A 27,170-nucleotide genomic window follows, 5' to 3' on the forward strand; every position below is an offset into this window, starting at 1 on the left:
CTCACCTCCTGCACAACGCAGGCCACAGGATCTCACCCACCCACTACTGTATCAAACCTATGTCTGAGCCATTAAAATCCTCAAATCATGGTTTAAAGACTTTAAGGTGCAGAGAATCTTTCAGCAAGTGACAGGTGCCCCACACTGCAGAGGAAGGCAAAAAAACCCCAGGGCCTCTGCCAATCTGCCCTGGAGGAAAATGCCTTCCCGACCCCAAATATGGCGATCAGCTAAACCCTGAGCATGTGGGCAAGACTCATCAGCCAGACACCCAGGAAAGAATTTTAGTAAGAAAACAAAAATTAGGACTGGGGTGACTTATTGACCTGATGCTGTACTGCTGGTGAGAATTCAGACACCAAAACAACAACAACAAAGGCTTTAAGTTTCTGCCTTGTGGATACAACCCATGATATTTTTGCAGGAGACATTCCCTAACAGTTCTAATGGAATCTGTTATCACTTCATGGAGGTAGAAGTAAAATTGCTTTTTAAAAGGTTTTTTTTGTTTTGTTTTTAAATTTCCAAATGTAATCAGAACTCTTTTTAAAGGCACACACTACAGATCCATTTCCAATCACCCAAGTGAAACCCACCTGCTGGAAGACAATGATGGATCGGAGACTGCGTGGACCATATCGGTGGAGAGTGCATCCAGAACACTGGTCAGGAACTCATTCTTCTTGGCCCCTGGACAACCTAGGACGGAAACAGAGTTTCCTGTTTCTTGTGTTTTATTTTCCACATAATAATTTAACTCCAAAAATATTTCTTTGTTAGAGATGGACCTGAACCAGAACACTATATTTAAGCCCTCCACACACTTTGGGCAAGTTCACATCCTGGTCTAGGTCCAAATTTCTAGACTCAGGCCCATCTCTATATGATGGATCAGACCCAGAAAACAGATCCAATGACCCTTGAAGTCAGGGGAGTCTGGATTCAGATCTAGCCCCCACGGTTTGGATGCTTCCCCTTTTATCTCAAGATTTATATTTTGTTTTATTTTTTAACATAAGTTCTCTGTTGGTGTGATACGTTGAAAAAAACAGTCATTTGACATTTGTCCATCAGACAGTTTGACAATGCAGGGTACAAGCCAAGTAGCATGACCTTGGTTTTAGATGCCCTCTTTTGCTACTCTTAAATGTGTTGATCATCACCACTGTGGTTTGCAGTTAATCTCTTTGTGCCTCATTTTGCCATTTGTGAAATGGGGATAATACTTCTTTTGTCCCACCTTTTGCCTGTTTCATCTATTTAGATTATAGATTCTTCAGGGAGAGAGACTGTCTCCTTTACAGCACCTAGCAGAATGGGGCCCTGATCTTGGCTGGGACCTCAAAGTGCTACTGTGATACTACTTAATAATAATAAAGTCACTGCCTCAGGGAGCTAATGCTCTAAAATAAATTGACAGCACAGTTCAGAACTTCAGGTGCATAGTTCACCGGACAAAAATACACTGGAAAATCCAATCTCAAAGCAGTGCATCTGGAGTGTAGGGATTCAGCTGATAATCTGACAGTTGTTGACAGATTGATTTTTCACTTACACAATCCACCTGTTTCATTCCCCAGCCCTCCCCCATTCCCGGGATCCTGATCCAAACTTCATACTTTCTCCTATCTCTGTAAAGGACTGAACTAAACTCTAGCATGAGCCAAATACCCACATACTTTGCGGAGGAGACAGGGGACTGAAATCCATATTTTGCAACTCAAACCTATCTTTAGTATATTAATGGTAAATACTTTAATGGAGGCCCAGTTACTCCAGTGTTCTTCCACAAAGCAGAAGAGGGGAATGCGTAGAAGGCTTGTGGGGAAGGAAGATGAGTGTATCAGTTGGGATTCATTACTTTATTACACTTCACAATGGCCCCTCAAGAAGGAGGTGGGATTATCTGCGACTGAAAAGCTCAACCTTGTCTGGCAAGTTATTGTTTAATATGTCCTGTGTTGATACAAGGAAATGAGCTGCTGTTATATTAGCCCTGAGCAGTGGCACAGTCAGAATGGGTTAAGCTGTTTCGTTGTTGTGTGCAGCAGCAGAAGCCACTGCATATTATGTCTAATACATTTATGCAGTTACGAATTCACTGTCTTATATATTTCCCCTTGGTACTGGGACTATTTTATTCACGTAAGATGCATATAACAGAAATTCACTGAAGGAAGTTGCATTATACTAAAGGCACATATCTGAAACCAAGTGTGACTCTCTTAGAAGAGTTCCTCTTTGCTTTAGTCATTCTCCACTTTCCAGTGAACACAATCTGAGACCTGAGGCAGTGCTTATGGAAAATAAAATCACTAAGGAAGAAAAATTAACAGGGTAAACAATAGCTTGAGATGACTTGATTCTCCCCCCCCCCTCTCTCTTTGGCTTATTTTTAATATCCAAATTGGTTAATTTAGGAGCTACATTTCAATTTTTTCATGTCACTTTGTAACAACTTTGACACATCGCGAAGAAACAAAGGTTATGGTTAGGAATGTTTTCCAGTGGCTGTCCATCCAGCTGTCAAACACACATAATGTACACACACAAATTCAAAAATCAGACATTAGCAATTCATGTGAGGCAAAGCTAGACAAGAAATAAATCAATTTCTTAATTCACAAGAAATTACAAAAACAAAAACCAAAACAAAACCCTCTCATAGCTACAGGCCAGCTACAGGCAATTTTGCTTAAAATGAACTGGGGTTCCTAATTGTGTGTTTCATAAAAATGCAAGCGCAGTTGGACAGTAATCTGTGTAAAGAAAAAACCTTACTGTTAAAACAAATAACTTGTTGCTGTGAAACATTCTCAGTTATAGCTCTGCTACTTAACATGAATTGAAACCACACAAAATCCTCACCACTTAAGCAAGGAGCAAATATTCAGTTTCTCCCAATTATAACTTTTGCTGATGTGAGGGCAGTTACACGGTAATCACAACATAGTGAAACCTCTGTTCTCTGCAGGTGTTATCAACTCAGAATAATTCTCTGGGGGCCTCATGCTGTGCTTTAATTTCCCACAAGCTTGTGGCTAAAATGGCAGAGCTAGGGGGGATGTTTAGTTGGATTGTAATGAATAATTCACTCTCAGTGGACTGCATGCCGAAAGGGGAAGGCTAGTTTGTTATGATGGTCTTATGGCTTTTACTATGGTATACTTGCTTCAATTTCTTTTTGTACTGCTGCCTATATTGTGTGGGTTTGACAGTTTACATAAATAATTTGTTGTTAAAGGACTGAATTTGAAACCACATGGTATTACACTCTAAGGTTAGGCCTTGGAGACAAGAGTTCAGAGATGTAACACAGAATTAAGTGTTTACTTTAGAGATAGTTTTACCCACAATTACGTTCGCCAGTCAAATATAGAATAGTCCTTAGAAACCTTGAACCATCAAATACATACCACACATGACAGGAACACACAAACACCTCACTTCAGCTAGAAACACAACAATATAAAAGCAATTAAGCAAAATTTATTTTATATTTATGCATACACGCATGTGTGTGCACACATATACAGATCTCTATGTAAATATGTCTCCGCTTAGAATTAGCTCTGTGGAGCACCAGCCTTAGTGAACTAAAGTAGAGTATTATCAATCTCAAAAGAAAGTCTTTTGCAGCGCACTTACAGGAATGAGTAGAAAAGTGTGTTTGTTCACTGCTGTAAAAACGTCTAAATGGTTAAAAAAAGCTAATTAGGGAGAGGAGTCATTTGCTGTATTCACACTAACCTTCCTGCTGTGTCAGCAACCCAGGAAATTGTATCTTGAGTTATTTGTCTGAAGTCTGATAGCATTTAACTTGAGCATGAGGATTTTTACTTCCCTTTTGTTTGTTAATATTAACATAGGGCTAAATCTCGTCCCTAGAAGCTAGTACCCGACACTTACTGAAATCCCTTTGAAGATTATAGATGCTTTTCCATGTGACAAGACTTAAACAGGCCAAAGTCTCTTGTCACTTGTACCTATACTTGTGCAACCCCCTTGACTTCAGTGGGGTTGCACAAGTATAACAGAGAGCAAAGTTCGGCAGAGTGTGCTTGTTAGTGTTGGTAGTTTTATATAAAAGATTGGAGGTTTGCTTTTGTTCAGGTAAGTAATGGAAAATTCCTGTCTGTCTAGGAACTTTGTGTGACCTGTATCCGTGTGGTATTTGAGCACCTCCTAATTTGTGTCCCCTGGTTCAATGCCTTAACCACAAACCCACCCTTCTTCCCTTTTGGTGAAGTTCACCTGTAGTGCAGAGGGCCAGGCAAGGTCATTCTCAGCACTTAAACCCTGCAGAGGGGTCACACTAGTGGTGGGCAGGACACTGTTGAAAGGGTCTCTGTGCCAGCCCCACGTGGTCCAGTGCATAAGGATGCAGTGAGATAGGATGGGGGTGAGCCAGAGGAGGGCTATAGATCCACTATGCCTTAAAATCCAGTGGCTCCAGTATCTCATGCACATGGCACAGACAGGCTGGGCTGCTAACCCTTTACTGGGAGGTAGATTTCAACTCTCCAGTAAACATATGTGTTTTGCGGGTTTTATGTGAATTTTCTTTGTCTTAATTTAAGAAAATCAGAGAGAATAGTAAATGAGAGGTAGTAAAAGAAATATCTTTTGGGCTCATATATTAAAATCCAAAATATTTAGAGCTTGGAATATATATGTCTAATTTTGTTAGTCCAAGTTCATTAGACAGACTACTATGTTACTTATGTGGTTAAATTCACTAAAATTAAGGGGTAATGTGAATAACAGATGAGCCAATGAATTAGTTTTTGCAAGTGATGAAATGTTGAAGTTTGACAAAGACATTTTTGATAATGGCAAAAGCAGTTTGCTGAGAGTATATTTTAGCACTATTATTATTCTGGTTATGCAATAAAAGAAGAATCATTAAAATACAATATAAAGTAAAGAGAGTGAAAAACTGTTTTCTTGCCTTATATGGTGTTGAAGGTTAGTGATGCTACTGTCTGTGACTTTTCAGGGATGTAATTTTGAGGATAGAGCATAGGTGAATGGGACTGAAATATAAGAAGCTTCTCAATTGTCATGTAAAATTCAAAGCAAAACTTGAAAAAGTTTGGCGGACTTTATTTATTTATTTATTTTTGGGGCGCACTTCTGTTTCCCTGGTTCTAGATGGAAATTGAAGCAAAAGTACTGACGTACTCAGAGGAAACACTGTTCTTGCTTTACTCTCTGCGTGACTGGAAACAGGGTGTTTTGGAAATTGTTTGAGGCAGTCACTTCCTACACAATATCCAGCCCAGTTTTGCAGTCCTCAGGGGTCTGGATTGTTTGATGAAGCATCTGATATTTTGAATGCTTATGTTTAGCCAAAATGAACCCAAACTCCTGACCTTTTGAGGTTCATCCAGTATTAAATGGGATATAAACTGCAATCTACCCACATGGATCCAATTGCAGGACTGGGACTGCAGTTTATTTTTCTGAAGCTACAGCATGGTGAGTAGGTCAGTAAACAGAGCAAATGTGATACAGAACAATCATAAGGCCCAGGAAAGAAAAATAACTAGGTGCCATTTTTACAGGATTACATTTGTCGGATATACTGTATTTCAAAATCACCTGTCACTGAAGTATGCAAGTGCCATTTCTGATCATAACCACACTTTCTTAAATAGCTTGTCAAATTCAGTTTAATAAAAGCACCATAGCCAGCTGATCCTCTGTGTTGTCACTTAGGATGTCAATTGTTAGGAATGTCAATGTTATTTTGGATGGTGCAATACAGTAACTAAATTTCAATTAAAAACAATTTACTGCTTTTAAGTTGCTTAGGTATTTTTGTCAGGTGGCTATTTCCTTTTAGGAGATGAGTACAAAATAACCACAACAATAATAATAAATTACAACAATTTAAATGTCCATCAAGGAAAAAAAAGCAATTACAAAACAGTATGTTGTTGTAATTCCGGAAATGACATGAGTAGCAAGGTGCACAGTTCTTGGAAATGGAAAAATGGAAGTGTAAGGAAATGCTTAGTGGGGATGATTTCCACATTAATTAATTAGCTTAAGCAGACTATTCCTTGGAAACCTGCAGGAAAAATGTGGCCTTTGCTGCAAACTGATATTGTACTTTTACCTCCCTGGATATCTCTAAGCGAGACTTTTTCCACTGCAGACGTGAGAATCCCAACTGCATCCACCCTTTGCTAACACAAGCCACAAAAGACTGTATTCGGATACTGGTAATCATCTGCCTTTAAACCAACAGAATGGAGGAAGTTCTGAGTAAAGTTCTCAAATTGATTCAGCCCAGAAACATTTGCATAGATGGTAGCTTTTCTTCAAGATGTGCTGTCTAGGAATGTGTCCTGAGTGAGAGCTGAACCCTCCTACTAGACTATGATCCCCATGTGTTGCAGCACGGTAGTGTGTCATGTAAGATCAGCCACTATTTAAAGAACCTTGTGATATCTCAGCAGTCTGGGGGGGTGTTTCATGGATGTTTTCAGACCCATATAGGAACTTCCTTTTTTGTGAATGCAAATCGGATATGGGGCAAACCCTGCCCCACACCACAAATGGGGGGAGTTCCATAGATGCAGCAAAATGGGTGCAATTCTGCTGCTAAAGTGGAAGCAGGATTTTTGGAATCAACAAAGAAAGTCTTCACACCTTGTGCCATGTGGATTCCAAACACACTATTGGACAGGAGTAGGGTGAGTTAGGGCAGGAGTTGGGGAGACAGATGTCAGACAAGAGGTCTATGGTAGCCACATGGTGCCCTGGGGGTGGGAGAAGGGAAGGATAGACATCATCCACTTGATAAACTCCAATACCCTGGCCAACTTTCTGTTTAATTTATGTCAAAATGTTTAAAATAGCCAAAGTTATGAATCAATTCCTCAAATTCATGTTTTAAAATTGAAACCATTTCTAAGCCCAAAAGACATCTGAAACTTAATTCCCACCGATTTCAATCATAGCACGATGGTGGAAGGACAGGGGAGGAGGGGAGAGACACACTGCTCCCAGGCCAGTGAGTTATTTAGATTAAATTTTACTCCAGAGTGAGTTTTTGCAGCACTGATTAAAATGGGGATTTACAAACTGGAAATGCTGACAGAAATTGAGCTAAAGCAAGAGCTAGCAGGAACCGCTAAAATGTTACTTTACCATGGAATGGGCTAATCCTTGGAAATCTGAAGTGTTGATAGAGCCTTAGCTTGGAGCTGGCATTTGTGTTACCTTCATGGATACCTGACACTAAATTTGACAGCTTGTGGTTTCAGATCTCAGTGGCTAATCTTTAGTTAAAGAAAAGAAACTGTGAAATGACTAAAACAAAGGAACAAAGAAAAGGCCTACAATTGCTCAGTGCAGTGGTTTTACACGATGTGATCTTATGCAGTATTAAAACTACCTCAGCTCCCCGGAGGTCAAAGGGAGTTGAGGGTGCCTTGGCATGTTGTGGGATCAGGGACTACATCAGCAGACTGAATTCATTTTTTAAAAAGTGAAGGTCAACTTACTAATCAGCATCTAAATAACTACTGGAGGCCAATAACAGAGGTCTGGTTAGTTGTGTTGGGCTTTCAAACTAGCCTTTGAAAATTGGCATCTGTGTAGAATGGATCCCTGGAGCCAAATACAATATAGTGTACTTTATTAAACAATAAACTGATGTTTACATCACATTGGGTGTTTGACTTTTACCCACAAAAAGCAGGGAAATTCAGAGTTAAATCTGACACTGTCCTTAACTTGGCTTCTGTGCAATAAGAATTAAGGAAATGGATACATACTATTTGGCAGCTAAGAGCCTGCAATGACAGAAGCACAATAAGGTAAATTAAAGATGGAGATGAATGAAATTATGGTTCTAAAGTGTATGCCTACCAGGCTGCAGTGCAGCTGACTTAATGTGAAGTAATTTACAGTGTGCAGTTTGTTTATTAAATGTCTCAGATAGTATTACAGTAGGATGATCCAGTTACATGATGGCAATCCATTATGGATTACTAGGATGCTTTCTCCACTGGACCACTAATCTGTATGTTAGGTTAAGCACGCCTCCTTGCATCTTCTCAGTGGGAATGTCCTTCAGGAATACCAATTATTGCATTTATTCCTGCATGTGTGCACAATAGTGCCTTCCCAACATCTTCAGCAACAGTAGCAGTTTTAAAACTGGTGGCACTTTCAAACACAGTGCTGCTGGGCAGGTGCAACTTTCAACAGTACTGAGGGAAAGGAAGTGAAGAAAGAGAGAAAGGAGAAAACTGAGTTGGGCATTCTGTGTGGGGGTGGAAGACAGAGAAATCATGAAAGAGTGGCACACTCATTTCGGTATAAAATGCTTTTCATTTAGTTAACATTGACCCTTTATCAACTTAACTAATGAATATAAAGGCATTTTATACCAGAATAAGAGTATCCCCCAGATTTAAACCGAAATAACTGATATTTTTTGTTCCATTCAGCATGTACATAAGCCCTAAATCACAAGTGCATGCTAAACCAATACAAGGCAGGTTTAAATTGCACTGAATGTTTACACACAAGGTTGTGGAATGTCAAAAGCTAATCTATTCCTTGGTCAAAAACTGAAGGTGACAGAAGCAATACTGAATCAGCAAAAGCCCCTAAACCTTTAAACATGTTTAAGCCTTACTTGTTTCAGTTTAGCTTGTGCCTGCTAATTACAGGGGCAAGTGAGGTTTAAACCAATATAAGAATGTTCAAAACCGGTTTGCTTGGGTTTAAGTAGATTTGTTTGCAAACAGATTTAAATTAAATTGGTGCAATTTTTGTGGGTAGACAAGTCCAAAGATTTAAGCGGAGAAGGGAAAGAATAGTGTGTAGTAACTGAGGATGAAAGAGAGACATGGTGGATAGTAAAGAGGAGGAAGGAGGAGGACAAAGGAACAAAAGAAAAGGGAGAGGCCATGCACAGAAAGTAAGAGGGAGGAGTAAAAGAGGTAGAGAAGTACTGCAAGCTCCAAGCGAATTTCAGCAGACAGACATTCTGTGCTCTAATACAGACACCTTTGGCAGTGCAGACATTGAGTTAAAGGGATTAACATGTTATCAATCAGCTGGGAGGAAGAATTTAATCAGAAAAATGTGAATGATAATTGTGAATTGTCTAAGAACACTTTACTAGGTGCCAGAAAGCCATATTGGTTAAAAAACCAACAACCCCAAAAAACAAAACATCCCCCTGGTTTAGAGAGGAAGTGAAGGCATATAAAGCTATAAAGAATAAATAATATTTAACAAATGGAAGAAAGGGGAGGTTGATAGTAATGAACATCTATCAGAATTGGGAAAATTGATAAGGGATGGAAAAGGAACAGAAGAATAAATCTATGACAAGCAGAGTTAAGGACAATGAAAAGAAGGTTTTTAAGTATATTAGAAACAAAAAGAGTCTTAATAATGGTACTGGTCCATTACCAGAGGGAAAAGGTAAAATTATCAATAATAATGCATAATAGGCAGGAGTGTTCAATAAATGTTTCTCTTCTGTATTTAGGAAGAAAACAGAAGATGTAGTCATAACAACACTCTTTCCATTCCACTTGTATCTACGGCAGATATTAATCTGCAGCTATGAAAGTTAGAAGATTTTTAAAATCAACAGGTCTGGATAACTTGCATCTAAGTGTTAAAAGACCTGGCTGAGGAGCTCACTGGACTATTAATGCTGATTTTCAATAAGATTTGGAACATTGGGGAAGTTCCAGAAGATTGGAAGAAAGCTAATGTTGTGCCAATATTTTAAAAGGAAATGGAATGACGCAGGAAATTATAGGCATCTCGGTTTGACATTGATCCCAGTTTTGGGGTCCACAATTCAAGAAGGATGTTGAAAAATTGGAGAGAGTTCAGAGAAGAGTCACGAGAATGATTAAAGGATTAGACAACATGCCTTACAGTGACAAACACAAGGAGCTCAATCTATTTTAACAAAGAGAAGATTATGCAGCGAATTGATTAGTCATAAGTACCTACCTGGGAAGAAATCTTTGATAATGGGTTCTTCAGTCTAGCAGAGAAAGGTATAATATGGTCCAATGGCTGGAGGTTGAAGCTAGACAAATTCAGACTAGAAACAAGGCATATATTCTTAACAGTGAGTAATTAACCATTAGAACAATTTACCAATGGTTGTGGTGGAGTCTCCATCCTGACCATTTTTAAATCAAGCTTCAATGTTCTCCTAAATTAGTTTGGGAAAGTTCTAGGGCTAGTGTTATATAGGAGGTCAGACTAGCTGATAACAGTATTCCCTTCTGGCCTTATTTAGTTAAATCAACCTTGGAAAAATATTCATGGTTTTAGAGTTCAGGGAAAAAATGGTTTTGCAAACAGCAACTCCATAAGCTTCACCCATCCTGAATTTAAATGGCCTGATCTGGCACAGTACTTAAGCATATGCTTAACATTAAGCACGAGTAGCCCCAATGAATGTGTTTAATTGCTTTGCTGGGTTAGAGTCCAGTGTGGGTTTTGGGGCATATAAAAATAGAGGCAGCATGCTCTAGTAACAAGAGCAGAGGACTGATACTTAGGAGACTTAGGTTCTACATCCAACTCATCCAATGCCTTTCTTAGCTACCTTAGGCAAAAGTAATTAAGTCTTTTTGTGTAACAATTTTCTCATTTATGTGACAAAGATAATATTGACGTATTTCTCAAGAGTTTGAGAGGTTCAATTAATATTTGTGAAGTGCTTTACAATCCTTAGAAGGAAAACACTATATAAGAGCTGTATCTTTATATCTTCTAAAGCAGACCTTAATCAAAAATGACTCTTCTGTTCTACAAACTTGTTACCTATTTACCTGTAAATCATATTGTATTAATCGGGGTATAAAATGGGACTCAATGCTATCTTGGCTGTATTAATGTGGCCTGCCTTATATATAAATAGAGATAAAACAGAGATTGTGGGTGGCTGTGTTGGGCGGTTGGTGAACAAGTCTTTCACTTCTGGTGAACGGGGTTCAAATTCTGGTTTGATCACAAGCCAGTTGAGTCATCTTAATTCCCATTTGTCAGTGTCTCTCAGACTCATGCAATTTGGTATCGCTGGTCTCTGCTCAAGAAAAGGTCAGCAGTCAGATAGATAGTTATGTAAGTATGTGAGGTGTGAGGCATGGGAAGTATGCCTCATGTCTGCCTATACCAAGTATAGCACAAGCCAGTGCTGTTGGTCCTTATTTTAAATAAAAAAAAATACATTTACACCCAGACATTTAGGAATAGATATATTCATTGGCACAACTACTGGAGGAGATGAGGGGAACATGTCTCTTCACATTTGTACCATCTTGATTTCCCCTCCAGGCTGCTACAGTTCTCAGTACAAGTCCCCACAATTTTTGTGTGTGGTTTCATGTCTGTATTCAAATACATTCATATGGGGGAAGGCAGTTACTGTACCTTACCTAATGTACAGTGAACTAGCTTTGTATGTATTCAAACAGTCCTTTTGCATTAAGGAATTTCTAAAGCTTTATAGAGTCAGGCCCCAACGGTCAAATTTTTCATGAAGTTCAGTCCTGATCTGAAACGCTTTTATTTGGAATCGGGAGTCTAGATTTAATAGACCCATTCAGATAACCGTATTATGATAAGAAATACATTTTTCTTTTCTCCAGTATACTGTGGTTTTATTCTCTGCTTCCCAGGGGAGATTTTGCATGGGCTGACCCTAGAGAATCAGACCACTGTGCATCTGTTCACATTGCCTCTTCCCCCTCCAACCTTCCACATGAAGTGACTATTAAGTGAAGTCTGCCTGCACGACACCCCACAGCTAGAGATGAATGATAGCTAGCAACAATAAAGCATTCACCCAGATGCTTAGTGAGGTTTCTAAGCTCAAAGCACAAGCAGCTGAGGAATTTGACAAAACAAGGTTTCACTGTAGAATAAGCAGCCAGTTTTTATTCTCCCAGAACACTCGCGCTTCCCAAATGACCCTGGTTTCACCAAGCCACCTGCCTCTGTCAGGGAAATTAATGAACTTCAAAAGTAAATACAACTTGAGATGAACAGCAAGCCCTGTTTTTATAAACACTGGAAATGCCAGCACCACAGTAGTGCATTTTTTCCTTAAACAAGCCATAAAGAGAGCTATAAGTAAAAACATGGCTTCTGAACCTTACATTCACTGCCACTGTATCGTCCATTAATCTTTTTTATAGATTCAGCTGCCAAGTTAGCTGTATGTCTGTGCAATACAGGATTTGATCCAGCAGTTTCACTCCCATAGAACTGTGTGTAGTGTTAATATAGGAGTCAAGATGTATATTTCAAAAGATTCATTTTTATGGATACTTCAGACAAATAATTTGCGTAGTCCCTACTGGGTTAAATGTTTCGCAAGGACAATGTATTTCCTGAACAAAATCTTCCATATCCAGTGAGCTTAATCTGCACAAACTTGCCCATAAAACATTTATGTAAATTAGATATGCAGAATGCTAGAAGGTAATGAACTGGCCACGTAAACAGTTTGGCTGCGTATGTGAGTTTGATGGCTCTGTTTGCCCTAATTCTTTAAAAAAAGAAGCAGCAGCAGCAAGAACAAAGTGAGAAGACAACTAGGGACAAAAAATTACAACAGAGGACGTGTCACCAAAAGAGGAGGATTGCTGACACATAGAAATATATATTTCAACAATTGTCACTACAATTTATAGTCTACAAAAAATAGTAAGTAGGTCAACCCCACCATTCAGACTGAGAAAACGTTTCTTTTTTCCTGAAAAAATTAGGAAGAGAAAAAAGGAATTAAGGGAACAAAAACTGATTTTGGCAGGAAAGCCTAGGAATGTATCTTGATTTCCATGGGAGCTGGATCTAGCTGACAATTTGACATCAGGGTTGTATATTTAATGCTAATTATTTTTATCTGTGACTCTGGTTAAAATCAATATGGCCATGTCAATGCCAGATAGAGCATGAACTCTTCTTAGGTGCTGTTTATGTAGTTCCAATAATCTCAGTCCCTAGGATTCCAGCTGGCGCTCTAATGATACTGAAATAGGCTTTGTTCAAGCAGTTATGAAAACTTTCATCCCATTAAATGACTAAAGAGGGCGGGTTATAGTTATGAGAAATGTCTAATTAGCAGAGCGCCAAGAGCTTAGTACGCCCCATATTGTGTACACACATTCTTCCTTCCAAATGCACAGATTATTATTAGAAGCATCAACTCATATTTTTAGTAAGAGAGGTTCCTGACTTCTAACCAAAAAAAATGTTGAAAAGCCACAGTGATGACTGGAAAAGTTAAATTCACCTTCACACTTAAATATGCCCGCCTTTGTTAATTGGTTTCTACCAATCAAGCTGTACTTTGTGGTGGATAAATACTACTGGGACAGATTCATCCCTGCAGAAACAAGTGCAGAAACATCAATGTGCACCCAATGGTGCCTACAGGAAAATTGTGCCAATAGATATTCCTATGCCTTCCCTGGTGAGGAAGCATCTTAAATTCCCATCTGGAGTTCCATGGGAGCCCCTTTGGTTGAGGTTCCCAGGAAGATACAGAGATCAGTACATCTCTCAGCCAAGCTGGCCTTGCTCATTCCCAGGCTGGCCTTAGCCATATTTGGAGCAAGTGTTGGCTGGCTCTAAGTCCCCTGCTGTAGCAGGAGCTGTGGATGGCTTGTACCTCTATAATCCCACTGCAGGCAGACTTTCCACTGTTAGGGGCCAGCAAGCTGATTTCTTCTAAAACAAGCTGGCAGAATCCACAGAGTGAGTCTGGCCCAGTATATTTAAATCTTGGAAAATTCAATGTAGGTATTCCAAACTCCTCCACCACCACCCCTGCAAATAAATACAATAAAAAATTAGCAGCCTTTTTCTGAGGCATTGTTTGCTTTGTACCCTTCTATTTCTGGACAAACTGATCCCATTTATTCCTGGCCTTCTGTGAGTATTTCACTGTTAAAAATTGATGCAGATACAGCGAATATAAGAGTCCTCCACTGTTTATAATTGGCTCTTTGTCGGGAGGGCTGCATATGCTGGGCCAGTTTCTGCTTTCATTTACACCAGTGTAAATCCTGACCAACTTCACTGATTACAATGGAATTATTCTCAATTCAGAGCAATGTAAACAGAAGCAGAATTTGGCCCATAGTTTTTACATTTCTATAATTGTGGAAATGAATAAGAAGATTATACAAATGGGGTGGATTATATAAAATAAAAAGCAAGTAGCTACCAAGCATTCCAGTAAACCCATATCTAGTGAGCTGATTACAAAGCCACTGTTGAGAGAGAGAATATAGAATATCAGAGTTGGAAGGGACCTCAGGAGGTCATCTTGTCCAACCCCCTGCTCAAAGCAGGACCAATCTCCAGACAGATTTTTGCCCCAGCCTAGATGGCCCCCTCAAGGATTGAACTCACAACCCTGGGTTTAGCAGGTCAATGCTCAAACCAATACACACAAATGTCTATGTATATTTTATAATCATTTGGATTTAGGCCCTAGCTAAGGTAGTAATGATAAACGGAATTTCTGAGAATTCTGAGGTGATGGTGGATTTGAGATAAGGCAGTGTGCTGAGTCCACTTCTCTCCAGTCTTGGTATTGCGTTAATAAGTAGGACAGCCGCGATACAGAGAAAACTAACGAATGCTGATGATCTGGCCCTTTTGTCTGACAGCAAAGAGGAATAGGTAAATACGGTATCTGAGTAGGCATCTGTGTTTGAAGATCAGTTTTCTTTGCATTTACCTTTAAACTATGAACTTGTGCAAATAGCGAAGGTGGAAGAAGAGCTCTTGCTTAAAGTTTCAGGAGAGAAGCTGAGTCAGAAGAAAAAAAATGTGTGTACTTAGTGCAATCAGAGAGAGAGCTGGAGAATTCTGCATGGGCAGCTGTGAAAAAGGTGGCAGGAGTACTGTGATACCTGCAACTAAGTAACAAATTGAAAGGTAAAGTGTTTGTCCCTGCCTGCTCTATTGTTTGAAAATAGTGGGTTTTAAGGAGATGGAACAAAAGAAGATACCGGTAGCATGAAATAGTATACTGAAAAGAATGGCAAGCAAGCGGAGGGTTGACAGAATGTGCATGGAAGAAATTAGGGGGAAGATGAACTATGACAGATTGCAAAAGTGCACATTTGAAGTGGACTGGACACGTGATAAGAATGGGAGAAAAATGAAGAGCAAAGAAAGCATGGAAGGAAGAAGACATCAAGAAAGGGCATGGAAGACCAAAAATAAGATTGAAAAAACTCTTCTCTTTAAACTTCTCTTGGCAAAGGACTGGAATTCTAAGACCTACAAACTCATGCCACAGACCAGAAGGAGTGGCAAAAATCATGGACACTGATCATGTGAAAATGGGAAAAGGAGTTGAGAAGTGAAGTGAGAAATGAAGTGGATTATGTTAAGAAGATTTAGAGGAAATAGTCTCAATTTCTTTGGGCTGGTCTACACTGGGGGTGCGGGGAATCGATCTAAGATACACAACTTCAGGTATGGTATTCGCGTAGCTGAAGTCGAAGTATCTTAGTTTGACTTACCTGGCTGTCCTCACGGCGGCAAGTCGACTGCTGCAGCTCCCCCGTCAACTCCGCTTACTCCTCCTGCCGAGGTGGAGTACGGGTGTTGATTCGGGGATCGATTTATTGCCTCTAGATGAGACGTGATAAATCGATCCCTGATAGATCGATTACTACCCGTCTTTCCGGCGGGTAGTGTAAACGTGGCCTTCGTATTCCAAAATAAGGCTTGACAAGGAAAAAAAATCCTGTATATAAGACATTTTGTAAATAGCTGATGTAAATCTGGATGGATAAATTCAACTAATAATTGAGTAAGATTAAAGAAAGTCTGTAGATGTGTTTCTGGAAAGCATGTCACAATTCTTGATAAAGGGGAGAAATAACATAGAATCATAGAAATATAGTGCTGGAAGGGGCCTCGAAAAGTCATCAGGTCCAGCCCTCTGTGCTGAGGCAGGATCAGGTGAACCTAGACAATCCCTGAGAGGTGTTTGTCCAGCCTGTTCTTTAAACTTCCAGTGATGGGGATTGCACAATCTCCTTTGGAAGCCTATTCCAGAGCTTAACTACCCTTATAGTTAGGTTAAATGAGGGATCGGCAACCTTTGACACACGGCCCATCAGGGAAAGTCCCTGGTGGACCGGGCCAGTTTGTTTACCTGCAGCATCCACAGGTTCGGCTGATCGCAGTTCCCCCTGGCCACGGTTCGCCATTCCAGGCCAATGGGGGCTGCAGGAAGTGGTGGCTAGCATGTCCTTCAACAAACCAGCCTGCTTTCCCTACACAAGCGGCGTCCCAAGTTTGGGAAACACTGCTGTAGAGCTCAGAGGGAGAGAAAAATCATAGCTAATAAATTTAACATGTAAAAGTGACTTACAGTAGCTTTTCTATGCATTAAAAAATTCATGTCTTCACTGTCCAATATGTTGTGGACTTCCAGGGATAGGAGTTTGCATCATTGGGAAGCTGAGAATCTTTTGTTTCCAGTTAATTATCAGACTTTGTATCTGTCAATAATGCAGGACTGAATATTGCCCAGTTGGGGGTGGGAAGGAATTCTTTGGTAGTGTGTGATTTGTTTGTTTTTTTGGCAACTCTTTGAAGCGGCTCCCTAGTTGCCCCCGGGTTGTTAGGAGATACCTCTCCCATGTCTTCACTGTACCAGAAATTACAACTGTTTTTCCTGCATTTCTCAAAGCTTAATAGCTGAGGGGAAAGAGTGTCAAAGTTTGTTCAGTGGGGGTGTGTGGAAATATTTTAATCTCTTTTGGGTTCCAGTATGATAAGAGGTTCACTCTGCACTAGGATTTTATGCCCAGCACAGATAAGACACCAGTATCTATAGTCTTATTTCCAACCAGCTGTTTCTAAGGGCTCTGTGGTCCTTTAACTCCCTAATACAGACTTTTTTCAAAAGAAAAAAGCCATCTTGATTTCCCCCATAACCTCCTCTGAGCCCCACCCCCCCTTTTTTTTTCTAAATCAAACACACATCTTTCTGCCCTCCCCCTTGGATCCTTTAATAATTTTTAGATTCCGCTATAGAAATAGTATGCACAATTTCATTTCCCCTTTTCCTGTAATATAGGCAAATGATGACTAATTTAATGTGCAGGACAAGTGAGGGGGGATCAGTGTCCTGAATTCTGAAGCTTCTTTGTCTCCAGAGAGAGGTAAGTGCTACATGCTTTTAGGAATCTTTTAAAAAGTCAACAATTTTTCTACAGGCTCAATACTTGTCATCAATAAACAGTGCCAAGTGGGTTTCAAGAAGTGCTGGTTTTGGCGGAGTGAAACCCAAGACTTCATTAGACTAAATGGTACTTGGGGCCATTCTTCCTCTTTTTTTTTTCCCCCCATAGCCCTTGTGTAGGCAATATGCTTTTTTTAAAAAAAGAGCCACAGCTATACTAGTGTATTTTCCAGTAAACCTTAATGGCTTCTTTAAGTTTACTGGAAGTATTTCTCAACTAAAAAAACCCATTGGTGAGCTAGCTGTTCACTTTTCATCACTGGACTTCTGCAGGAAGAGACATTGGCTTCAATCCAGCTCCCACTGAGGTTCACTGATCTCAGTAGGAGCACCATCCGGCTCTCTCTTATTTCTTGTGGCGGATAGTGAAGTTAGTTTTGATGATCTCCACCTCTAGTGGTCATTCAGTTATAGACTGAAAGCTCCTTTTCACCACTTTTCAATGGGTGTGGATGTTTCTTTCCTTCTCTTTTTCTTGAATGTCATTTGTTTTTTCATTTGTTTGATGGGTATTTTCAGACCCTTTTGAGTGCTGCTAAGCTGGTAATATACAATATTGTACAGCTTGTGGGGGTTGCTGGTTACAGTCTGTTGTTGTTGACTGACTTGTCATGGCTTTATAATGCTTCTATACCATTGTCTCATTTGGATGTTGATGGCAGTGCTCATTCAGATGTAACAATTAAATCAAATTACTCAAACTGATTCTTACAACATGATTCTTGTGTATGTAAGTAAGCAGCTTTCGAATATGAAGCAGAAATTAATAGAGGAGGTTGGAAAATTTCAAATATCCCCTCCCTCCTCAAATCAGGAAAAACTTGACACCTTTTTCAATCAGCTCTAAAAATGGACATCCCCATCCTGTTTTCCAGGAGGATATCATTTTAGATGTGTACAGGCTAACAACAAGAAATCTGTTCCTGTACTGTGTTCTAGTTTCTGGATTTAATGTATTACATGCACCCAGAAATTTCCCAGAATTATATGTTGTTGTTTTGGAGGGTGTGTTGTTGGTGGGTTGTTTTTTTTTAAGTTATGCTTTGGTTTTATTGCAAAAGAGGCTTCATTTGGTTTAGCCCAGGCTTCTCACCAAGGAAAAATAGTAATGTGCTATATGTTCATTGCAAGACCTTTATCATAGAAGTCCAGAACTATTAACTCCTCTCCCCCACCCAAAAATATTAGGGGTGAAATCCTGGCCTCATTTAACTCAATGGCAAAATTCCCATTGACTTCAGTGGGGCCTGGATTGCTCCTTATGTCCACATCCTTAATGGCTGTAAATCAGCATAGCTCCATTTACTTGAATGGAGTTTGAGTGATGTCTATTTAGCCCTTTATTTTCCAGGAATAACACACTTTTACTTAACCATAATTTGGTTACTATACCAAAAATACGACCAGAAACTCATTTATCAGAGGGTGGGAGAGAGGATGATGCAAGGGATCACAGCTGTAGACTTGCTCTCTACCAGACTTAAAAAAAACAAACAAACAAAAAAACCACAACAGGATATATCCTCTCTCCTAGAACTGGAAGGGACCTTGAAAGGTCATTGAGTCCAGCCCCCTGCCTTCACTAGCAGGACCAAGTACTGATTTTTGCCCCAGATCCCTAAGTGGCCTCCTCAAGAATTGAGCTCACAACCCTGGGTTTAGCAGGCCAATGCTCAAGGGAGACTCTTCTATTCTAAGGACAAATAAATGACTAAAGGCTTCCTGTCTTAGCATGCATCTGTTTATAAGGTCACTTTCCTGCAACTATATTAGTTGTCCTCCAGAACAGACACATTAACTATGGAATAGAGCAGCACACACTTGGGAAGACTGCAGTATTCAACAGGAGGTCCAGTATGAAAAGCTCTTATGGGAAGGTGGGAGGGAGGAATTTATAAACTTCTCCCTCACTCCGTTCAAATACAGTTTTTAAAAATATGCTGGAAAGCAAATACAGTCAGAATTTATTGCTCCCAATTTAGCCCTTTTAAAATTTACATAACATTTTTTAAAAGTTATTAATTGAGCAGTGAAGGAAATGCTGTGGCCAAGCCAGTAATAGCACATTTTAATTAGCCTGCTTTTCTCTTTTGCTACCATTGGCACAGCTCTGTCTTCCAATGGTGCTTTACTGCTAGCTGAATTGCTTTTACTATAAATTTCACTTTGTATTATTCAGTAAACTGTCACTAAACTGGAAGCATTAAACAGTTCTTAAGTTAGTTAGGGTTTTGGTGATTTTTTCAAAATAATCAATGAATGTTAATTGTGGCTGAGATAAATCACTAGTGATATGGCTAAGGGGATCAGGACAGGCCATCCAGGAAGCAAGAATACTGAATGAAAGTTACAGAGCCTTGAAAAATAACTACAGGCTTTGGCTTCCTGTATAACCTAAAGCCTAATGTGTTACATTGCTATTACAATCTAGGTATTATATCAAAAAATTATAACACTTTGTTCTATTTTGTTTTGTTATTGTATTCTCTGTTCTCTCTCTTCTTCAAGTACTGCTCCTTGATCTGCCCATGGTAAGATCAAGAAAATAATGATCAACTAATGAGATTAAAGCCAGATCCTCTTCCCAGCACAAAGCCCAGCTAAACAGGCTGATGAGGACAGAATCCTCTCCCCAGATTCAGCTGCTCTGGAGCTACTATTGCAGACTCAGCGAATGCAGGACTTATGGCTGCTTCAGTCCCACGCTGTGCTAGGGTGTACTGAGCCTTGCTGAGCAATGCTCAGAATACTCCCCAGGAAGTGTGGCTGCTCTGTGCAGACTCTCAGTGTCCTTCCCACCCTGTGCAGTGAAACATTTATTCTACTGCATTCAGAATTTCCACAGCCCTCATTTGTCTCTGCAATCAAACACGTATTTCTTACCTATCTTGCTCTATTGTCTTTAGTGTTCTATTCCAAACTTGCCGTTCATGTGATTTGTACCCAGTTTTAATGTGTGCAAAGGGTAGAGCTGTCACTTCGTATCACTACATTCTATAGTTGTGGATTCAACTTTTAAATAAATAGACTGGTCTCAAACACAAAAAGCATTTACCAGTTATGCAAGTTATCGGTTCTTCTCTTGCTAAGAAGATAGGTATAGGTCTCAGGAAGATAAGTATAGAGCTCAGGCAAAACACTCATCAACTTCACTGGTTGTTTTGCCAGGGAATTTCTAGATTGGGCCCCTTAGAGCTTAAGACTTAGTAACAGAAAGGGATATTTAAAATATTAGCTCAGTCATTGAAAATGTTGGTTACATCATAAAAATATAATCCTCTTACATTCACAATTCAGTGGAGAAAGAAGTGCGCCAGTTGAGCAATTGCCTTGACAATCAGAAACTCATAGGAATATACTCTCTGTTCAGAAATATTCACTTAATTAATGCCTTTAAAAATAAACAAAGTACTAAGCATTAAAACACTTAAGAATGTGTCTGAAGACTGACTGCCATTCAGTGCTGGAACCATTCTACGTGGAGAGGAAGTGAAGACTAACTTATCCCTGTGAAACTATGGGATGAAAATAAATTGCCAACAACCAAAAAAAGCTGTACTTAGCTATGCCGCATTCCTACAAAACTCAAATCATGAGTTTTGTTCTGCACAGTATAAGCTGTTCAAGGCTAGGACTTGAAGCACCACATTAGAACAGTAGAGCCAGTGAAAAATTGTATGCCAAGAGTTGTCTTTGCAATTAATGTGAATTACATTTTTTCGGCCCTCATCAGAACATACTGTTCCCTTGTCCATATTTCACTTCCAAACTGTGAATTCAGAATTTAATCTAAGGGAGAACTTTTAGAAATCTAAAGGAAATTTTACTAGCTCAGATCCCTCTTAGGCTGTGACTTTGCATGAACTCCACATATTAAACACTAAACCTTTCAGGTGCCAGTTAATCCACTTATATCGAGAGACAAATATTGATCTTTTCTGAGAAGTGTCATAGGATCCTTTCTTCAGACTAATCTGATACCTAATCAGGAGCCAATATTCTAGCAGGAAGCATCTGGAGCTGGTCTTTGAGGAGAGCCAAGGTACAGCCAGGAAGGGTAAAACTATAACAGGTGAAATACTGATTTCATTTAAACCAATAATAATCCAGAATAATTTAAATGAAGTTAGTGACCTAGTCTTGATTTCTACTGGTGTAACTGAGATCATCATCTGGCCCTAAGGAAATATTTGGAAATGAAGAATTAGATTAAAATATTAAAGCACAAATCAAAAAGGCACCTTCAGGATTTTTTCAGCACATGGATTTACTACATCTGCATATGAACTCAAACCAGTAGATTGTATTACAGTTTGAGAATTACCCTAACTAAAATTTCCCCCCAAATTAGCCCTTGCTATGAGGAGAAGTATCATGGCTATAGGAACTTTAAAAACAGTGTTAAAGAAAATGGAAATTTAAACAAACCAAAATTAAATGTAAACAATATTAATGGTCTTATTTAAAGCCACGAAACCATAGAAATTAAGAGTTAAATCTGAAAATCCAGGTTAATTATATTTCCTAGTTCATGCCCGTGTGCCTCACTATTTTTCCTTCACAAGATAATGTTACTTCTAGCTAAGAAATGTAATCCTGGCCCAGACAGTCTCTTTTATGGTGTACCATCTTGCTTGTTAGTTTTCAGGTGCCAATGATGAAGTCAAAAAAATTTCCACAGAAAGCAGATACTTTTTGTGGTTGGGGGGAAATATTAGTCAGACCCAATTTTGTGACCAAAAAAAAAAAAAAAAAAAGTGTTGATGGAAAATTTTCAGTCAGCTGTGTTCAGAAATATCTTCCACACCATTGTGTATTGTATTTCAAGTTAGCATGTGTTCACATAGGGGACTAGTACAAGGACTATGCACATCTTATGTCCTACATAAGTCCATATGAAGATGTGGAGTGTGTAGATATATGTATGAGATAAAACTTGACCTCATGTTGAGACTGGCAGATAGGCAAAACAGCAGCACTTTGTACAGTTTGAATTCTGTACAAAGTTTATTAAAACCAAAAGGCTCCTGCCACCCACATTTTGGCAATGAGCACATTGAGTGCTCATTCCCCATAGCAACGTTCAGCTGTAATGTAATACACCTGCCAACTTTGAAAGCCCAGCATTTTTGGTACTGGAATCTGCCACACAACTTCTTGGGGTAGCTTTGCATTACTGCTCAAACCATTCTCCCAGCTCCAGTAAATGATAAATGTGGTCACCCCTGTAACTCCGATGATATTGTGAAGAACACTCTGGAAATGGGTTTTCCAGGTTTGGAAAGTTACAATACTGCTGCTGCACTAGTTCATAAGATCACCCAAGGAATACATCCTGAATGAATTAGCAAGTTAACACATCTATAAGGGTTATCATTATTTGTTCTTTTTCTTTCATTATCAGACTCGGAAATGTTAACTTGTCACATTTAGAACCTCTGTATCAAAAGGCTTTGGTGCATATAATGACAAACATCAGGGAGGGAGAAGAGTTCTTTAAGCTAAAGGACAATGTTGTCATAAGAACAAATACATATAAACTGGCCATGAATAAATTTAGGCTAGAGATCAGAAGAAGGCTTCTATCCTTCACAGGAGTGAGATTCTGAAACAGACTTTCAGTAGGAATAGTGGGGGCAAACAACTTAACTAGTTTTAAAATAGAGTTTGATAAGTTTATGAATGGGATTATACAATGCAGTTGCCTGTGACTGCAGGGGACTGGACTCAGTGAGCCAGGAGGTTCCTTCCAGTCCTATGCCCCTATGACATCAATACAAGTTATGTAAAAGCAGAACATTCTTGGATGAAACGGTAATACATTTTATAAAACTGTACACAGGATTACAGAGTTTCTTTGATACTCACAAAGGGCCCAGTTCTACTGTTGTTACTCTAACTGAGTAGCACTTCTCCAAGAATAATTTCACTGTGTTCAGTGGGAGTACACTTCTTTATAAATTCTCAGTAAGTGAAAGGATAGCATAACTAGGCCCTTAAAGACCAGCTACTTGCAGTGATCTGGCACTAGCTCAATGCGCTACTAGATCCAAGTTTGTGTCTCATCTAAGTACTTTTCTTTCAGGGTGGTAGGTACAGAGACAGGGCCAGCATTATGAATAGATAGCTACATAAGAAGGAAAATCTGGGAGGGCTGGCAAAAGTGAGCAGCTATCGCTGGGGCAGCTGGTATCATGAGTCTCTCCATGTTGGGGGTTGTGGAGCGCTGTTGCCTACTGCAACTGATTGCAGAAATGGATTAGGGACAGCAAGGGTATCTGCTCATCCGTTGACCAACCTAGCCCTATGTGGTAATCCCAATGACAACATCACTTCCTTGTTTACATGAACTTTGAGCCTAAGCAAATTCTATGCTGGGTCAAGGTACACTATATACGCTTCTTAACAATGGGTGGAGAAGATGCTGAAATGTAAAAACTGGCATTTTTTTAGGAAAGCATGGGTTTAAAGCCCTGGTTCCAGATACCATCAGCCTTATTCTGTTGCATGCCTAGCCAGTCTGAGGCAACACCTGCTTTGGAATGGTGTAAATCAGCATACCTCCATTGACGTCAACAGAGCTATCCTGATTTATTCCAGCTGAGGAGATGGCCAATCGTTTCTAACAGAAGTAGAGAAATAATAAATAGTAATGCAGCTGTTAAAATCTTGCTAATCAGCTGTTAAAATCTTGCAGTGTGAGTAGTTGCACTGACTTCACCAGGACTACTTGTCTTTAGATTAAAATAGTACAAAGCACTTGAAAGTCAAAGGTTATTTAAGGGTAAGCAACATAAATATAAGCAACCAAATCTGTGTCACATAGAATGCATAGTAATTATGAGTTCACATTGCAGCAGTGGTTTGTGGGGTTAAAGCTGATAGAATGCAAAATACTGTAGGGTGAAAGGAAAGAATCAAAAGCTCATTGCCTACTAAACCAAAATTACCGGGTGGAAGTTTACAGCATGGAAAGCTCTCTTAAATAGTCTCATTGGCAGAAAGTTCCTGTCTTTGGTCAAATCTTCATTATTGCACTGCATAAAAACACTGCCAGTTTGAGTAAAGAAGAGAAGTGTGAAAACTGGCATTATCCCCCCTGGCAAAAGTTTCTTCAAAGATTTTTGCTAGCGATCAGAATGACCAGAGGCCACCATACTCAGAACTAAATATAAAATCCATTTTTTCAGTTTAGCTATCCAGAAATATATTCTTTACACACAGACACAATATGCAAAAGAATCACAGTCAACTAACTATTCGAGTGTTATACCTACAAGCAGAGAAGGGTGAGAGTGTTGTTACTTCAAATTTAATTTCTTGGGAGTCACTAAATACTGGAGTAATTGGTGTCTTGGCCCCACTGAAGTCAATGGCCAGTCTCCTGTAGGCGTCAATAGGGGCAGGATAGTGAGTTATGGGTCAAAACAATTCCTGGAGTAACTATTGACTTCAGTGGAATTACACCCAGGATGAATTTGGCCCTATAGGTGAAATTCACCACTGTGAAGTAGGTCAGCCCAAGGCCTACTAACCACATAAGTCCCATTTAAGCCCTATTTGAGGACCTTGTGCTGAATTTCAATGTTTATTGTATGTGGCACTTAGACTCACCCATCTAAAACCTGAACATTGCATGCCCATTTTCATAAAAGAAACAGAGATGGGGTGTTTTGCAAGGAGTCATGAAATTCATACTCCAGGCTCAAATTTCAGTGCAAATCAGATTTTTGTACCATAGAGATACCATGAATGTTTTAAAAGAACACGCATTATATACTTTCTTCCATAAAGAGGATAACATATAATTACTTATAGTCTATCCAGATATAGTTTGCGTTTGTTGCTTCTATTTCTTTTCAAATTATACTTTGCAATTACATTTACTTTCTAGATAGGCAGTTCTAATGCACACTTTAATGAAGATGTCATTCAGTGTTGAAGATTATTCTTGACACAGTAAGCATTTAGAAATTTCTGTGGGTGGTGAACAGAGAAGTTTCCCACAGCACACACAAAAATTAATCCCCCAAATTATTTGCTTGTTTCTGATTTTCTACTTTTGAATGATCCACAATTTCCTTTTACAGCAGCTAATATCACAAAACCCAATTGTCTAGACCTAAAGTTACACAAATAAAACAAAGGCCTGATCTTGAATTGGTGGGAAAACTTGTATTGATGTCACTGTCTGCAAAATCAGGACCCAAGAAAGCAAATCTTACTGCATCTTACAACATGTTTACACCCTTATTTACAGCCCCCTCAATTCAAAACTCCACTCTCAGGCTTCAGTCAATGACAGACCAATGTAGCAACATCCCGACATTTATTTATTTATTTAGGCCATTGGTAAGGAACTACCCCCTAGTTATTGCAATGGTTAAACACCATTAAAATATGTGCTGCAAAACTCGTCCATTACACTGACCTTGAAGCTGGCGTCCTTTGTACAAATCCTTTGTTTTGGTTGGATGAGCTCTGGCGCTGTTATCACACTTAGGTTGTTCATACCTACAGGGAAAGCAAAGAGAAGAAAAAACAAACTGAAATCAACTTAAATTAGTTTTATTCTTCTTTCGAACTCTATATGGTTACGCTGAAATTATACCTCATTTGTTCAGAGCCGAAACTGTGTAATTTTGTTCTCATTAGTCGTACACAAGGATATAGACAGAAGGGAAATGATACATAGTGTCGATATTCCAAAGACCTCATTGCAAATATTAATTCATTCATCCTCACAACACTATGAAAATATTAGTGAGCCCATTATACTGATCGGGAAACTGCGGAAACAAGACAGCAAAGAAACATTAGGAAACCTAATACAAAAAGAAAATTAGGTTCCTCCCACCTACCAGAACACTGGCGTATAAAGCTGTAAACCATATAACATGTTTGGCAGCTGGCATGTTATTCAGGTTGTGATGTTCCTGAAAAACAGTTTTAGCCCCACCCTCCCTCCCAATAACTTGGTACTGTGCTTGGTGAATATTACAGTACTAAAATTGTGTATTACTGTATTGTGACTGGAACAAACATTAACTTATGTAAGAAAGGCTGACCACTAACTACTAGCAGTTACAGAAAAGTCTTGAGGACGAGGAGATGTGTTGTGATGGTTTGAACTGGAGAGTGGAATGGACTTAGCTGATCTTCAATTATTGCTTGATACATGATATGTCTTGTCTCTTTCTTAGACATTTAATTAATGCAAGTATGTGAGTCACAGATGATACAAATAGCACAGGGTTTCTTGTTACCGCCTCTACAAGTAGACGTATTAAATGCCACCAACTGTGCTGTCTTCCCCATGGTCTTGTAAAAGATGCTATATAATGAAGTATATCTATTCTGCATTTAAAACCCCATCCCCATCTTCAGATGCAACACGTTGTGAGTTTTGATGCTTCCTGCTGCTACTACCAATCTATTAGCATAGCTACAGCTGACAGCCTGCACTGTAGGAGTATGTATTAGCAGGAATATTGTAAGCAAGAGACAAGAAGTATTCTACCGCTGTACTCAGCGCTGATTAGGCTTCAACTGGAGTATTGTGTCTGGTGCTGGGTGCCACATTTCAGGAAAGATGTGGACAAATTGGAGAAAAGTTCAGAGAAGAGCAATGAAAGTGATTCAAGGTCTAGAAAAAATGAGCTGTGAGGGAAGATTGAAAAAAATTGGGGTTGTTTAATCTGGAAAAGAGAAGACTGAGAAGGGACATAACAGTTTCAAGTACATAAAAGGTAGTTACAAGGAGGAGGGAGAAAAATAGTTCTCCTTAACCTCTGAGGACAGGACAAGAAGCAATGGGCTTAAATTGCAGCAAGGGCAGTTTAGGGTGAACATTAGGAAAAACTTCCTGTCAGGGTGGTTAGGC

At 39.3% G+C, this 27,170-nt stretch overlaps 1 protein-coding gene across 2 annotated transcripts in view; it reads right to left on the bottom strand.

The window, feature by feature from the left end:
- SMOC2 (SPARC related modular calcium binding 2) overlaps positions 1 to 27,170 on the bottom strand; it is a 176,151-nt gene that overhangs the window by 15,684 nt on the left and 133,297 nt on the right. For both annotated transcript variants that reach the window (XM_054023593.1, XM_054023594.1), the window contains exons 9-10: positions 25,719 to 25,801; positions 597 to 699 (exon numbers count right to left, since the gene is read on the bottom strand). In XM_054023593.1, coding sequence (XP_053879568.1) covers positions 597 to 699; positions 25,719 to 25,801 — 186 coding nt within the window. The remainder of the gene's footprint in view (positions 1 to 596; positions 700 to 25,718; positions 25,802 to 27,170) is intronic.

This window comes from Malaclemys terrapin, chromosome 3, assembly GCF_027887155.1.
Source record: "Malaclemys terrapin pileata isolate rMalTer1 chromosome 3, rMalTer1.hap1, whole genome shotgun sequence".
NCBI classification, from domain to species: Eukaryota; Metazoa; Chordata; order Testudines; family Emydidae; genus Malaclemys; species Malaclemys terrapin.